This window comes from Leuresthes tenuis, unplaced genomic scaffold, assembly GCF_036924035.1.
Source record: "Leuresthes tenuis unplaced genomic scaffold, fLeuTen1.0.hap1 SCAF_12, whole genome shotgun sequence".
In the NCBI taxonomy this organism is placed as follows: Eukaryota; Metazoa; Chordata; class Actinopteri; order Atheriniformes; family Atherinopsidae; genus Leuresthes; species Leuresthes tenuis.
In genome coordinates, this window is record NW_027325366.1 from 20,610,673 (window position 1) to 20,628,066 (window position 17,394).

Here is a 17,394-nt window from a genome sequence, read left to right on the forward strand (position 1 = left end):
TGTGGGGGAAAGTAACTCCTTTTGGTGTGGACTTTCTGTTCTGTTACTCTGTTTCTCTTCTGTAATTTCGCTGACATTTTCCCTGCAGTAAAAAAAGCCGTCACGCACCTGTAACACAACATCTTTAAGCACATACGTGTCTAAGTAAAGCAAAAAGTAAACCGCAAAAAATATGAATAAAACGTCCCTCATAACCCACATAGCTGACACCACAGCTGTAGCTATGGCAACGGCGATTATCAACCACCCACAGAGCCCTGTCGCAAAACCTGACCTCCCGACTGTGACAACCGTGTCACACTAACTTCCAATTAAGCACAAAGCGGAGATAAAGTGGCAAGTGAAACATTTCACCGAAATTATGTCAACAGTTAGCAGAGCAACAGTCCAATTAAATCACTGCAGTGGAGAGACAGCCCCGAGGAGCACAGTTAATGAACTGCACTGCACTTTTCTCTCCATCACCGATTAATACAGGAGAATAAGATAGGACTTTCATGATTCGCTTGCCTGTGCTCTAATCGCCACACGTCGTCTTCTTAATAGTGATTACTGTGCCTGCTTCAGGTAAATTACAGCTCGTGTGTTTCTGTCATCATGAGCATCGCTGACAATAACAAACTGGGCTCGAGTTCAAAGGCACATTGTTCACAACAGTAATTTCTCCCTGAAAGTCCCAGTTTCTCTGCGTAATTATGTGCGAAACATCATAATTAGCGTTTATAACACGAAAGCAGTAAAACACGTCAACAAACAATTGAAATCAACCCCGTAGAGCAGTGGTGAAGAGCTACCGTGGGGTTTTTAGGGTGCTCATTACCTGTGACAGAGACTTCCTGAGAGAGTTGATCTGGGCTGACTGGTCTGACTGCTCCTGCTCAGATAAAATCTGTTTGATCTTTTCTTTCTCAATGGCCACAGTGTTGAAGGCCGACTTCAGCAGCGAGTGGACTGAAGAAAGCAAGAAAAAAACAAGAAACGAAAGTTCAACTTCGACCAGCCGCACCACAAAATGCATTATTAACATTATAATGACTGTTATATTCAATTACACACTTGATTAGCCAGGGTGACAAAAATTAATCGCATTTCGATTAAAATGAGCAGCTTTTTCAGTGATCTGCCCTACTCTCGAGTGCATTTATCAACACGTTCAACCATTTACGGACAACGTTTTTCAATAGTTTTTCAACCACACAAACACAGCACTTGTTTTATATGGTGGTGGCAGAAGGGCCACAGCGGGCTACGTTATTCTAACTGATGAACCATCGGCACTTATACACCAGTGGATGAATCCATTACTGGTGACATATGATGTCTTAAATTAAGTATGACGTATGAGTTAGCAGGTCATATGAACTGCTGAACGTGATGCATTCACGTACTTTTTCATGGCGAGCTGACAATTTTGACGCAAACACACTTGCTTCTTTTAAAATGACATGGTGATGTTCTCAAATTCTTCAAACCAGACGATTTTACTTTACATGATTTGACTTTTTCTACTTTTCGACTTTGACTGCAGTTAAGTCATTACTTTGTGAAGGAGGCAGTGAGCAGAGGTTTTCAGTGGTTGTCAGCAGTATTCCATAAAAAAACTAACGAGTTTTAGGACCACTGATGGAAAGTAGCCTGTAGCTGAAGCTGAGTACATTTCTCCTAAATTTGCAAGACAGGGCGTTAGGTTGGGGTCAGCTGGGGTCTTTCTGGTCCCTCTGGAATTTGCATGATCTCTTTGTGCCTGTGTGAGTTTTCTTCACATGCTCTGGCTTCCACTCGCAATCCAAATGAATTCCTTATCTGATTTCAAATTCCAGCTTGTACCCCGCCTCTCGCCAAGTGCCAGCTGGGATAAGCTCCTGTCCCCAGACAGCCCTGCACTGCTGCAGATATCACTAATGGGCACTGGCTTTGGTGGAGAACATTGTTCTCTCTGTTTCCTTCCATGCAATTAATTAAAAATGATGATGTAACCAAGAAACATCTGGATAAGAATAAGATGCAGGTTGCGATAGACCACAACAGGGTTTACCTTTCTGGGCAAGGGTGCAGAATTCCTCCTGAAGTTTAATGTAGTCGCTGGCATATTCCATGCTGTCCGTCAAGCGCGACACAGGGGGCTGAAAGTCCACCAGCTCCGCACACAAGTTGGGATTGGATGAGTGGAGGCGGACCGGGGACATGCTCGCAGACAGAGGAACCTGCAGAGAGATCCCAACCAAAGAAGACGACTGTCAACCACCTGAGAGGCGCAATAACAAAGCTAATGTTTGGTCTCTCTGACAGCCAGACCATCTTTAAGGAGAAGGAACCTTGTTCCAACAAAGCGAACAGTAGTCAGCCCTGAATTTTTTGACATGACACACCTACACGTCACACTGAGACATGCCAATTCTCTTTTTGTTTGAGCTCAATTAAAATTATTTTGAAGGAGTGGAACACAATGTAACTGCTTCCTGATTCACGCTGCTCACATCCTCCTTCAGAGCAGAAATTTTTAATCATAAAGGTCGTAGGACATCAAGAATCTAGGTCGCCCTGGAAAGAAGTATTAATAGCGAGTGTAATTAAATTAATCCAAAGAACTAGAAGGTTAGCTTTGGAAATGTTTCCCCACTTTGTGACTGAGCTGTCGTAGAGCAGCGGCGAAGCATTTTTTTTGTACTACCACACAATAAGCCATTTGACTTGTTTGTTTCAGAAATGTGAAGGTAACTCACTGAGAGGCTTTGTTCTACCACAGATCTGATACATGAAAGTTGCATGCATCGAAAAAGGAAACACGTCAAGCAGCATAGGTTAATGAAATAAACAAAAAAAAAGAGTAGATAAGCAAAAAAAGTGTTCAGGCCAGGCACTAGTAAGTGTGCAGAGGACAGACTAAGCCAAATCCAATACAGAAACATAGTCCCCGGCTACAAACTGTGGTATTGCATTATAGATTATGCTAAAGGTCTCCTAACAAACAGTCTACCACTTATGCATCAAAACTTGGGTAAGCTTTATATGGACTATAAGAATTATATGTGTATTTCATCAGATATATTTCTTTGAAATAACTGAACCACATTTTTGTGACGAGAGTGTGAAATTTACTGCATGCATGGTTGTTTCAGTTCCTGAAATCTGCAAATATGTAAGCGACCACATTCTGCTCGAGTGTGTTAGTGTCTGTGAGTGACAGAGTAGAGGTCTGGAGAGTGGTACCTGAAGCTGGAATTTTGCGTCTTTTCCGACACTTTTTGTTCTCCATCTTCTGTTCAAGCGCTTTTCTTTCTTTGACAATTCTACGCAATTGGCCTTTGAGGCACATGTGGATCAGAGCATGCAAAGTACGGTTAATAGGACAAACACATTACAAAAAAACCAAAAAAAATGCCCACAAAAAAAAAAAAACTTGCAGCACACAGGTCGCAGTGAAATGGGCTGGGAACAAAGATGAAATGCATTTTAGTCAAAAACTAAATATAAAAAATGGGTCGTGAACCACTAAGAAGCAGCAGGTGTGCTGTGGTTAGCACACGTTCTGTCTGTCTACACAGTTAATGACTGCAGGGGTTTTAAAAGACTTACACTCTTTTTTACACACACATACATTCAGACTTCATCCTTCCAGTGTAAAAAGAAAACCTAGAAATGAAACACTGCCTAAATAGTTTCCCCTGCTTATAGCTGTGTGTGTTCATGAGTTTCTGTGTGTTCTTGCAGGTGTGTGTGTGTGTGTGTGTGTTTTACCTGCATATCTGTGAAGTTGGGTGCCGACTGTGTCCTCTGTAGAATCTCCAGACTCTGCAGTAACCGGCTTAGCTCGGTCAGGTTGGACTGACAGCGTGCGAGCTCTGAAAATAAAATGTACACCCACAAGCTCACAAACGCGTAACAAAACAGTCACCGATCCACCTGGGAAGGATTTATCGAAAGGCGGGATTTTAATCCACCCTCGTGTAAAATCTGATTTGATCGCAGCGTGAGGAGGGAAAATGGCACTTACCCTCTGCACATTTGTCCATCTCCTCTGATTCCTGCAGCCACGCAGCCACCTTGCTCTGTCCGTTGCTGTAGGAGGCAGGCAGGCTGCTGTTGCTGCTGCTGCTGGGAGCCGCCGGTTGCCACGGCAAGCTGCTCGGCTTGGCCTGCTGTGGTGACGAGTTAACGGACAGGGTCAGAGAATGAGGTTTTTTTTCTTTTTCTGAAGCATCATGTCAGTCTGTGTTATTGCAGGCAACAGACTTGTTAGTAGTAGTCCACAAGGTATTGATGGAACTTATTCAAATGGTACTGATGGCGCTGAGGAATCAATATTCTTGATTAATGCCACAACTGATACATAAATCATGATGATTTATCGATTAACTTCGAAATGATTATACCAACAACAGGGGTTTCATGTCACGTAGCATGAACCTGATCATCAGAGTGTATCATGCTCTACTCGTTCAAATTCACGTGGCTCATTGTATTAGACCCTGTTACGACTATTTTGCAAAGCATATTAACCTGAAAGCTGCTACCATCTGCTTTATTCTAACTGCTGTGGATCAACGTTGGCACTGTTCTGTTTTTCTCAGCTGATTCCGATCTGCTGCTCACATTATTTCAATTTCTTTTGAATTTTTTCTTTTTAATTCAGCTGTAAAAAAAACTAGGATTCCAAATAATTTACATTTTATCCAAAATTGCCCCAGGCTACAGGGCCTTCTCTAAGTACTAAAACCGACTAAACAGAAGCTGGTTTTGTTCAGGAAAAGGAATTACAGTATCTCCTCCTTTATGAACCAGGTTATGGGTATTATTTTTTCTTATTTTTATCTTATCTATCTTAAGATTTTAAAGTGCAATGGAGAATATTGCCCTGGCGAAGACAAGCCACCCACCTGTAACAGCTACAGTGAATCTGTTCAGCGGCCTTGAGACTGAAGGCCGATGCTAATTTTAAACTACCTGGAAAACAATACGCTCTATGACAGCTTTTAAAATAAATAACTATCAAAACAGAAATATTCTGCAGTCAGGTGCCTCTTTAAAGGCCGCCATGCTGAACTTCTCCTATTCGCTTGCTTGAATATCTAAGCCTATGATATGGTGAATAATTCTGACTCAAGGACTGGAGTCGTTCATTTAAGCTGGTCTTCAGAGAGAGATCATCAGCCTTCAGCCAGATGCTCTGAATCCAAATCTGACTGATCACCTCTAATGGCCTCCGTGAGGCATGAAGCATCACTCCCAGGAGATGCTGCTCCGGGCTGCATCCTTACATTTACCCACACTCCAAACACACCGACAAGGCCGGGTTTCACACTACACTGTAAATGGTCTTGACAAACAATCCATTTTGTTATCCTAATGGTTTGGCTACAATTACCTGTTCAATCAGATTTACTGTATTAGGCAGTTATCTGTCCACAATCCACATCCATTAGTCCAGCAATTAGCCACATAATGCAGGGAACATATCAGGACCCTGGTGACAACTGAAATGTGGAGCAGGTTTTCAGGTCACACCAAGCCAAAATGTTACCGTTGGCAACTGCTGACCTCACCCCCGCTGCAGTGTCAGCAGCACAGTCAGACACAATCACATCTAAATATAAAATGTCTGTCTACTGTTAGCTGAATTTTACTTCCTCTTTTCAGTGGGATGTCTTGGTATATTGTCCCAATGTCTCAATATCGGTGACGTACTCGTCCTGAATATTAGCTGCAGACCGTTGAGAGCCAAGATGAGCTCAAAGCAAAGATCAAGTGTGAAAAATAGTCAAACTTCTTGGTGTAGTAGATTGATAACGAGTTCAGATTTGTGAGGGACAGTCTGGGTTTCTTTTGTGGATTTGGTTCCCTTCTAAATGTAAGATAAGAAGATCAATACTGCACTAGGTTTGTAGCGATTTGTCACACAAGACATTATAGCCTTCAGCTGTTTAGTCTAACTTACCAAAGAGACCAGAAACATGGAGAAATATCTAGCCTGAGGGACAAATATTTGCATTTTAATGATGAGGGGAACCCACCTTTGGTTCATTTACTACAGTTGGGGCGGGTTGGGGGGGCTCCATGGCAGCGGAGGGAGGAAATGTTCGCATGGTGGCATCCCGAGGCGATCGCACAATCTCATTCTGCCGATAAAGCCGGTGATGACGCAGCTTTGACACCCAGGCATCAAATATGTCTTGAGACTTAACCTAAAGAGGTGGAGAAAAATGAGCTTTGACCCTCGGTCATCTGCTGAGCGTCTGTTTGAAATACTGAGCGATCATCTGTCTTACCTTCAGGTGATAGATATGCTCTTCGGTGTCCAGATCGATGCGCCGTGCCCTCTTTTTGATGGACATGACAGAGAGGCCGACATCGATGCTGCCATGAAGTTTTCCTTTTTGTATCTGAGGACATTGATGGATACATACACCTTATTGTGTAGATAATGTTTTGTGGTTTATGCACACACATTATTGTCTGTTTTACTACTTTTCAGAGCAAATCTAAGTCACATAAAGGCCTATGATAACTATTCCCCATGGTGTCAAAAACCTATGCTTGGGATCGTACGATCGAGCACGAGGGCTCGATCATTATTCCGAACATGAGCTTCTTCTACCACAGGGATCGCTCATTGTTGCTCTTGTGGGAGCTTTCCAGAGACTTTACAACTTGGAGAAAGATCAAAGAGGCATTCAATTTATATCAGCATGGTTTTTTTGAGGCAAAACGCCAGAAAAAAGATTTAGTCGTCAGTCGGCTGTTACACATCGGTTGCTAAGTGCCTAAAAAGTTGTGTGCAAGTAAGGAAGAAGAAGGACGTTTCTATTTCTGCTCAGAAATGCATAGATTCTAAAAATGATGACTTGTGCCTCTCGGATGTGATGCTGAAACATCTTCGAGGGGTTTTGGAATTTTTTGTTTAACTTTCACTGTCGGTTCTGCAGATCAGCAGTGTTTTCTTCTCGATCAACATAATCAAGAAAGCTGAAAGCGGAATGGAGCTGAGGCTCTGCAAATGTTGGTGTCACCGATGATCATTTACATAATAAGTACTAAAACACTGTCGATGAAGCGATTACAAATGTGCTGGACTTGATAGTTTCTTCGTGTGTTATTGTTCCACTTCAGTAAAGTTTTGGCTTTCGCGCTGAGGCAATATGGCTGCAGATATTCCAGCTGACTCATTGTTAAACCAAACAGGGGTCATGCCAGGCTGCCCTGCTCCTGCCTGTGGGTTATGATCAGGGTTACTTACGTCAAGAGGGGACTTGGAATACTTCAGGATCCCATTGTCCAGAACAAAAAAACGCTGCAAGGAAAATAACCACCGAAATGGTTAAACAACAGCAAGGACGGAAAGGAAAAATAGTGAAGAGAATTCAATCAGATAACACTCGTTAAAATCCGACATTCTGATCATTTTCTATCAAAATATAAATGCAAGAGTTTTATTGTTAAATATTCGTTTTGTCTAATCCTGTTTTCTGCTGCCATTCATATGTTTAAAGGAAACGCCACATCAGCTGATGCTAAATATCAAAAAAATATTCAGTGACCTGATAGAAAAAAAGGGGGGGGGGTGGCTGTCTTCCAGGCGACAACATTTTATTGGCTTGCAAACAGTTGGGCAGTGGTTGTGTCCTGCAGCAAAGCTTCTGTGTGTCACTTTGCGTGTGGATCCTACCTTGTGCCAGCCTTTCAGGGGCCATTTCCGCTTCTTCAGCATAAAGCCTTCGTGTTTGTCAGGCCTCTGGACGTTGCTCTGACCAATTTTCAGCCCCTCAATTATTTCCCAGCTGTCTGCCTCCTAGAGAAACAGGAAAAAAAAAAAAAACCACAGCCGTGTCAGAACTAATCCAATCACTCCTCTGGCAGAAGACAGAAACTGGGGACGCGTTCGCTGTGATAAAAAGAAAAGATGTCCCTGTTTGCGTTCATGAGGAAAACAACAACAACGTATGTACCACTTCTTTTTACCCTTCTGCTACACATTTGAACAAAAAAAAAATACTGCCCCACTGAAGTTCCTCCTGCTCTCTCAGCATTTCCGCTCCATTAGCTTTCTCCTGACTATGCTCTTCCTGATCCTAGTGGGTCTGTAAATCAAAGTGATGCCTCTGGAGTGGAGGGCTGCCAGGGTCATGCAGGGACAGGTAAGACGTCCCACTGTTCCTCGTGTCTGAAACCCGGGGTCGTGGTTTTAACAGCAGAAATATGTCTCGTAGCAGAGGAACTGATATGATCCTTTATCCTATCCTTGATATGATCACTCTCTGAGAGCTCCTTTTATCTGTATGTTGTGAGTATTTGGTTGTCAAATGCCGAGCTTATTCAACACACATATTTCAGCTTTGAGTAAATCAACTCTTCTGAGAAAATGTCCAACATAAAGCCTTGAGAACAGCTTTTGCTACTTAGCAACTTTCTCATTTCTAACTGCTCTCCGAGCCAGTGTTAACAAGCTGTTAACGAGAAATGATCAAACTACTCCCATACGGTCCCAATGAGGCAAATGAGCCATTTTTAATGGTCACATACTTAAAAAAGTTAAAGTTTCAACTTTTCCTTAAAACATTTTTTTTAAATGAAATGCAAACTGAGAGCCATATTTTTCAAGTCCTGGAGGAAAAAGCCCACTCTTATGTTTTGTACAGTCAAGAAAAAGTCTCAGCTTTAAAACCCAACGCAGCAACTCCTCTGACTGTGCTGGCATGTCTTTTGAATTTGTAATGCAGAACTTGAATCGATAGCAGTGGGGCTCTAAAGCAAAATCAACTCAACATGCACAAGCTCCTCTGGCATAGCAAATAACAGCCTGTGGCTCTCTACGACGCGATGCCAAAACCTTCAAGTCATCTCTCTGGGTGTGCGTGACGACAGCCGCCCTTGGTTTGCAGGACATTTAACAATGGCGACAACAGCTCGTTTAATCTAACAACCAGGCGAACAGATCTGTGTGGTAATGAGGTCATGCCATTTCACCGAGGGCAGCCCCTCCTCTGTCTCTCCTTGTTAAAAAAAAGGGAAGTGGGTGAGCTCAAATTCATTAACAAAATGCAACTCAGTGCTAAAAGCAATCATATCATAAAAAGGTAGCAGGCTACTCATTAGACTATGAGCCATTAGATCATTATCTGTTAAACAACTCAGCTGTATGATGCCACCACTGAAATGCTAAATGTCTCAGTGTTTCATCATTTAGTACACAACAGCTGCCTTAAGGCCAACCTCCTCAACAGGGAATATTAAGCAGCAGTCACAGAGAAAATGCTTCAGGCAGACTTGCTGCGTGTTATTCTGCAGCATCACAAACCTTCAGCTGACCCCAAAACTGATAAATCAATACTACACTACATAAAATTTAAAAAAAAAAAGCTGCCTGTGCGGTAAATATTTAAATACTCGTTCCACGGCAGCGCTTTAAAATTCAAACCATCGAAAGGATCCACAACCTCTGGCTCAACGTTAACGCCAAAGTAAACGCTGACTCCGGCCTTATATGGAAAATTAGTGTTCCAAATGAAAGTTATTTCGGCGTGAGAACCAAAACGGAATCGGGCCAAAGTGATTTCCTGCGCTCCTCTTCCAATCATTGATCTCGCTGCAGAATAATTCACAGCTGAACGAGCAGGTCCCGCTTTGCAAGTTCACCCGTTTAATGACGGATCCCGTGGCAGACTCACTCGGAGGCTGCCGGCTTTTCCGTGTTGCGATTCAGAGAGGTTTATTGCACGGGCCTGCGCCTTGGATAGCCGACACGTTTCCTTATCTCCCTTGAAAATTGGACACTTAAAATCAGGAGCGACTTGGTGAGATAACAGAACGCCGGGAAAACAAATTACAGCGGGGAGATGTGATCACAGCTGTAGTCAATCTATCAGCTGATTTGTGCCTGTTTCATAGGCCGGGTCCTCAGGGATCCGTCACCTGCGGCGACACTTGGCACAGTAGCACAGCAGACCTTTCAATGATGCAATGAATCAAACTATTACAGTTAAGGACTCCCTGAGAAGAGAAAAGGACAAACACTCCTCGGGGACACCTTAGGCTAAATCAGCACTATAAATATCATAGCAATGGCGTATTTCTGAAAACCATTTTTTCTTACATGCCTGCCTCTTGTTTAGACATTGCTTTACATGTGGAGTCAATGGCTCAACGTGCATTCAATATAATTGCAATAATTCTACTTTAACCCATAATGCTGACAGCATGAATTACTCGCTACATCTTCTTATCTTTGGATAATAGGGTTGCTTTCTTAGATTGGCAGGTTAGCTATCCCGGTGTCTGGAGAAACAGGTTGATTTCTCACGAGGTGACAAGGCCCATGTGCTGTTTTGACAAGATAATACCTTCATCATTCTGTCATCATGTAATGATAAGCATCTCATTAAGAATAGATCTACCACAAATAGCAGGTTAACTGATAAAATCATTGAAAGAAAAATCAATCTCTTTAACCATTTTGATAATTGATAACTGCCAGAGTCGGGTGAAAAAATAACAACGTCAACCTTAGAAAGTTTCATTCGATCTTACAGGTACTTGCTCGATGCGATTAAGAATTATTTCACCACTGGCCATTAGATTAGGCGGCCGCTTTCCTGCTTGGTGGAAAAACGTCCCTTATTTACCACAATCACCACTGGAAGATGCTATCTCAGCAGCTACCAACCGCAGGACAGCTGTTGCGAGGATGGCTTTCACTGCAGCGTTTGGCAGGCTAAGCGGTACGGCCCTGAGTACGAGGGTGGGCTGCCACATAAAGAGGAAGCTGACACCCTGGCAGAAGAAGAGGCTCGTGCCCCGTGTAAACACACCAGATTCAGTTACACCGACAGATTGTAGGTGTTAGGCTGTGGGTGAAACATTGCGGAGTGGTAACGCGTTAAGAAATGAACTGAAACGAGGTCATTCATACCTTTTACCAGATCAGTAACCTAAATATAATAATGTATACTAATTTTCAGCAACAGGTTAGTTTGAATTAGTAAATTAGTCATTTCCATCCATCCATTTTCTATACCCGCGTAATCCGTCGCGGGGGGGCTGGAGTCTATCCCAGCGGTCATCGGGCGAGAGGCGGGGTACACCCTGGACAGGTTGCCAGTCCATCACAGGGCCACACAGAGACAAACAACCACATTTCACAGTATTTTCTGTGAGCTTCAATTCCCTTATAAAAAAGGGACACCAAAAGGTATCAGTCACCCCCAGAAAACACTTATCTTTTTTATGCATGTTTATGCTGTAAATGCTGTAAATGACACTACTTTCCTCCAATCAGCTTGACTTCAGGTGTTCTACAAACCCCCGATCATAGCTTTAACCCTAAACCGTAACTATGGTCGCTCTTAACGTGGCTGGAACTGAACTCACGATCCTGCAGTTCACGGATCTAATCTATCATTTGAGCCACGGGGCCAAAATAATTGCATCTAGTCGGTATTACACTCGTATTGTTATAGCTGGACAGTCACACTATGGTAGAGTGTCCCTCGTGGGGTCCTTATCGTATGAAGAGGATGACGGCAAATGAAAAATGAATCGGTCTTGGAGAGGCTGTCAATCTTAATCTATGATTAAAAGCACGTGTGCTTTCTTTTTCTATCAAAGTATCTCATTTGCTCAAGAGTTATCTGTCAAATGTACGAATCCAGCCAGCTTCCATACGCTGTGATTCTATAATATCCTCATATCACATGTTTATCCTTTATTGCTGTTATGATGAAAAACCCATAACTGCAAGAACATCTTGAGCAATTCCTTTGCCTTAAATGTGTGAACTACAACATACATGTGCGTGTGTGTGTTTGTGTGAGTGAGCTTACTGCAGGTGGTGCCTCTAATTGCTCTCATGAGAGTCTCCATAGTGAACAGCAGTTGTCAGCAGAGGGTAAACTGACATGTATGGATTCAAAAATGGGGCCAGGATCCCATTAATGCTTTTTCCAAACAAAACTCTTGTCTCTCCACCATAGCTGAGGCACAGCAAAGCTAGCAAGAGTGTCTGCTTTCCAATGCAGGATTTACTCCTCTCACTGCATATAACACCGTGTGTAATGATATCACAAAGGGGAATACTCAACAAAAACACAACGTATGACTTTGCATATTGTTTGTTAAGTTAATAGACGCTCGTCTATGTTGGAAAAGTCCTCATTTCTTGTTGTTGGGAACAGTAGCTTCCCACATGCTGCACACATCACAATATCTTCTGGCCAGATTAAACTCGTACACAATTTATGCCCACGTGGCTGACAAGTCCCTAAAATGTTTTGAATCGACTAAAGTCCCTCTGCAGAGGTGGACCCTGAGAACAACTTAAAGCTTTTTTGCGTTCTTACTTTGTTCTTCTTGCTCCGGCTGCTCTGAAGCCTTAGTTCTACCGCTCCTAAGTCCTGAAAAGTATTTTCTCTTGCTTTAAAACTTTAATGTTTTTGACAACTCATCCTGAACTTGAGAGTGTAATCATATCTTTGCCCCATGAAATTTAATATGGAGAGACCTGCTGATCTTACCAATTTCTCAAAGCCATGCTTGACTGTTTCAGGGTCATATTCCCTTGTAGAGTAATGTCCTAGTTGGATCCTTTTTCTGATCTAAAAACATGACTGACTGAGGAGTCTGCGGAGGGTGCCAGTCCTGCAATGACACACCGCAGTTATTCGGTCTCCCTCAAACCACAGCCAGTTAAACCCCAAGTCTCAGTCACACTTCATCTCTACCTCAGGAGTTTCATTCAGAAAGTACAGGGAAGTAGAATGTTACAAAGTTACAAATGCCAAAGGCATGGTTTTACCTTTATCTAACAGACAACAATCACAAACCATGGTCTGTGTGTTTGCGTATTTCAGAATTGGGACAAAAAAAATCTTTTCTCTCTGCAATGTACAGCCTGCTTCGGGGTCATAGAACGCTTTCACTCACGTTCTACTTACCGCTGCAGTTTCTGCTCTTGGTGTGGAAACTCCTTCGGTTTGGTTAGTCTGACTCAGTTTCTGTTTATCTGGTCTCAGCTCCGTTACTCTGGCAACTCAAACGACGAAATACATGATGGGGTTGTGCGTTGTGGAGCGCTGTGGAACATCAGCAGTTGCCAAGCGACATACATTTAACAACCAATCAGAACCAAGCGTACCTTTCCAATGTAGCATAAATATCTACAGGTTTTAACCTACATGTTTTCTATGCTGACTGAATATATTATATTTGATCAACTTATCTTAATGTGTAATTATAAGATAGAAAGATACATTTCTTCCAGTAACTTTTGAAAATGAAACATAGTCCCTTGGCAATGAGTGTGCTGTTCCATGGTGTTTTATACTTGATGTCACACATGTCAGACCCGAACTACCTCAGTAACATCACAGGTTTACATATAGAGGCATAGTTTATTAATTCCCATCTCTAGGTTCCACCTTTAGAATTCGGATAAATTACAGTTTCATGGGTAATCTTATGTGGAATGCTGTTTAACAGCAGCGATGGATGTGTGCGTAACTGGGAAGCGAATCCCAAACTAAAGAAACAATAGCAAGTAATGCAATATGATGCATTGACGTAATCCAGGCTTGAGTTGAACATCTTGCTTTGTGAGCTGGTGCAGACTGATCTGTCCGGTGTTTGCTTCGGTGGATCGATTAGATCCATGTTTCGGATTAGCTGTGTTGCAGTTATTTGAGCTAACTTGAACCTGAACGGTTTTAGCTGTAGCAGATTTCTCTGGTTCACTCGTCGAAGGAGCTGAACTTTCTCACCCAAGACTATAACAATTTAAAGCAAAATTTCTCCCTATTTATCAGACCCTAAGAGATGGAAAATTAGGGCCACGTTTTAAAATAACCAGTATTCTCATTTAATGCTAAATGAAAGACCAAAAGCTCTGCAGTGCAAGTCTTTTTTCCCTCTATGGTAACATTGTTGTCTCTTTTTCTCTCCTTATGGATGCACCAGGCTGAAACATGTAAGTTACAGCAGCTTTGCACATGACTCTGGGTTGCCCATAGTTACACCACCACATCATCTTTTACGCTAAATTGTGACAGCAAACAGCTGAAAAAAAATCAAGATTCTAATTCCCAATTCAGTCCTTGTTGTGCTGCTATATTGCTGATCATCTGGAGGTCTTGATCAGGCGGCTACACAAAATTAAAAGAATGTACTGCACAGTTAAGTCATTTGCTTTTATCTCCATAGATCCCTGGTTGGCTGCAACTTCCTTAATCACATTGAAAGAGGCCATTAGAGAAAGAGCATTTGGGAAACAAAATGCCGAACCTTGCTTTTAAAAGCAGGACCATGACATTAAAGAAAGAAATAATGGGCAGGCACGTTTAAAGGGTTAAACGTCCGCTTCATCGAGCCGTAGGCCTTCGACTGAGGCTTTCTAAAGGGCCCCCGTTTCTCACACCAGCCTCCTTTTCTCTTCTCCTGCAGATGCTAAGTTATGCTCCAACATGGCCTACCAGAGTGTGCCACATGTTCAGCGGAGCACCAAGCTTCCGCCTGTCCCTCATGAAATATTCATAACCGTGCGCCGACGGAAAAGCTGTGATGTCAGAGATTCCAGTTTGGGTGTCCTGTTTCTGCATGGCAGCAGTGACACAGCAGCTCGCTGAGGTAAGGAGGGCCGGGGGCTTTGGATGGCTGCCTGCACGGGTTAAGTTTATGCACACCTCTTGTGAACTGTGTAATAAAAGGTCATCTCGTCGTTTGCCACGGCTCTGCAAGGTTCTCATTTAGTAATCGGGGAATTAAGGCTGCTCTCTCTTAGCTGATTAGTCAGCTAATCAATTGATAAGGTCTTGTGAGGTTAATAGCTGGTTAGCTTTATTCAAATGAACTTTTCAAAAGGAATAGATAATTAATCACGTGCTGCTCTGCATGTATGAATTCATCTGAGGTGTAAAAAATAATCATGCAATTGAACAGATTTACACGATCAATAGCACTTTGCTAATTTTAGAAAAAGGCTTCATTTCTCCCAGATAGATGCTTCAGATTATTTTGAATTTCTTAAAACAACGTCAGAACTGCACGTGAGAATAATCTGTTCTGACAGCGCCGGAAATAAAACTGAACTTTGTGTGCATCTGCCCGATACATCAAACAGGGGTTCCGTGTTTGTAGAACTGCTGGTTGCATTTGTCATGATTTATCATTTCCTGAAACCGTGTTGGCCTTGTTCCCCTTTTCTATATATTTTTTTTGCTTAAAGAGTTTAGCGGATGGAAGACTGCGGCAGTCGAAACTAACGTTCACTCCCCTCTAATATCTTTGCTCAATGGGCTGTCATTCAAAGTGCTGCCACCCGGGTTCCTCCTGCTACCAGAAAATTACCTGCCGGCTGTCACGCTGGGAGGAGGAAGAGGAGGAGGCGCTCTTGTGAACCGGAGTGGAGGTCTTGTTCACTGGCGTGGAGCTCCTCTCCTCAGAGCTCATGGCGCGGCTGTGGGGGCCCCGCTGGTAGTGATGATGTTGAGACATGTTGGGCACCAGTTGGCTGTGTGGACCTCCCTCAGTACTGGGCCCCTCAGATCTGGGGCATCCTCTGACACTTCCTCAGGCTCACTGCTTGCTGCTCATCTGAAACAGGAGGATCAGGAGGTTATACTGTTGCACTCACTTTCATCTGGGCCTCTGCACAGCTCTCAGAACGATCCTCCCTCCATTTCTGCTTTTTTAATCTGACTCACAGATCCTGAGTTGTGAAACCCTGAGCTACTCTTTGAAGCATGGCTTTTCTAAATTCTTCTCATTACATGTGCATTACTGAGTAAGCCTTTCATCGTGTTTGCTATATGAAGCTCAGCGCCACTCAATATTACTCAATATACATTAAGCTATAAAATTCCGAAACCCTTAGATATTTGATGTGATACATTACATAAGATTATAAAATAATTCACTGACTGACTGTTTTGACTTTGTTGTGGTGCCTGTTTATTTTAATTGACCAGCAAACACTACACCTTTATGCAGCAATACATTAAGCTCTGTTGACAACTAACTGGCCTAATTGCAATGATCTCCAGTACTATTCCCCAGTTGCTCCAGGTTGTTTTCCACTGTTTGATGATCCAAACACCATGGCATTGCCAGAGGTAGCGGGCACATTTAGGCTTTCTACCAAATGAAAAAGAAGAGCCAGGTGACTTTGGGGGGGTTATTTGTAGGCTTTTCCACTAACAAAATTGAATGAAAATAACAGAAACAGAATGATTGTAACAGCACTATGAATAACTAAGAAATAAACTGATTGCCATGTTAACTGATGACTACCCCCACTGCAACAGATTAAGCCAAAATCAATGTTTTGTGGCATAAATCCTCAAAGATTTATATTACCATAAGAGCCGTATTTGAGAACGCATCAGCTCTATTTATAATGCATCAGACCAGCTAAAACCCACTCGTATTATCTGCTCAAAGCTCGTAGAATACCAGCAGCCACTAGTTTAACCTTTAAAACCTGTGAGGGTAATGGCAGTGCCATATTCTGAATGAAACCTGTATGTTGGCTTCAAAATAACTGGCTGAGCTCAGGCTAGGATAGCAGCAGGGGGGCGGGGTTGTTTGTTTTCATCATTAGTCACGGCACACGCTGACATCCATAATACTGCCTGCAGTGGTGCCGTGTAATAATCTGAGCTTCTGAGCACCGATAAAGCATAAAAACAGATAAACTCACCCTGTAAAGAGGAGCAACTATAACCCAACAGCGAGGACAATCGTTTTTCATCAGAAAAAAAATCATCAATACACAAAAGAATCAATAACTGCAGCCTTGGTATGAAGAGGACATTCACAGAATAACTCACGAAAGCACCACAGAATATCACAAGATTGCCCACAGTAGAACACAAATAAAGATCGTATACGTCTGCTGCGGCAGTATTATTATATTTTTTGTGTCTTAAGACTAAAAACACGTTGTAAAAGACTGCCACAGACAACTGTGTGGCAATGCATGGCTGTCAGACTACTACAGGCACAGATAATGTCACACTACAGACAGCTTGTGTTCATATAGCGGGCAGATACTGTGTACGGCTCCCGAGCATCCTGTGGTTTTTAACTACAGGATGTTTCTGTGAGGCTCCCCCCATGTGTCAGGGGAATCCTGCGTCCACAGAGCAGCTCTGCACGCTCGCATGCTGCTGTGCACTATTTTCACACACTATAATCTATAATTCAGATCCTACGACGACGTCATCATCCCTGCCCTGCCCTGCCTCGTCTTAAGCCAACCAGGATGTAAGCTACTGTAAGACAAGGCACTAAGCACATTCAGATAGCGTATTCCACTTAGCCTATTTAATAGATTGACTCTCCTTGACCTAATAAAAAGCAGAGGTGATGAGCGCTTCATTGCCAACTTTACTGTTTTAATGCACTGCTAACCTG

General features: G+C 42.7%; 1 protein-coding gene across 3 annotated transcripts in view; it reads right to left on the minus strand.

Moving 5' to 3' along the window:
• Positions 1-17,394, minus strand: part of osbpl6 (oxysterol binding protein-like 6) — a 32,434-nt gene that overhangs the window by 9,407 nt on the left and 5,633 nt on the right. For 2 of the 3 annotated variants that reach the window (XM_072397010.1, XM_072397011.1), the window contains exons 2-10: positions 15,328-15,573; positions 7,664-7,786; positions 7,235-7,288; positions 6,267-6,380; positions 6,012-6,182; positions 3,995-4,139; positions 3,739-3,842; positions 2,036-2,204; positions 821-951 (exon numbers count right to left, since the gene is read on the minus strand). In XM_072397010.1, coding sequence (XP_072253111.1) covers positions 821-951; positions 2,036-2,204; positions 3,739-3,842; positions 3,995-4,139; positions 6,012-6,182; positions 6,267-6,380; positions 7,235-7,288; positions 7,664-7,786; positions 15,328-15,474 — 1,158 coding nt within the window. In that variant the 5' untranslated portion in view covers positions 15,475-15,573. Of the gene's footprint in view, positions 1-820; positions 952-2,035; positions 2,205-3,210; positions 3,304-3,738; positions 3,843-3,994; positions 4,140-6,011; positions 6,183-6,266; positions 6,381-7,234; positions 7,289-7,663; positions 7,787-15,327; positions 15,574-17,394 lie in introns of all 3 variants that reach the window. The other variant, XM_072397009.1, reaches the window with a different exon arrangement.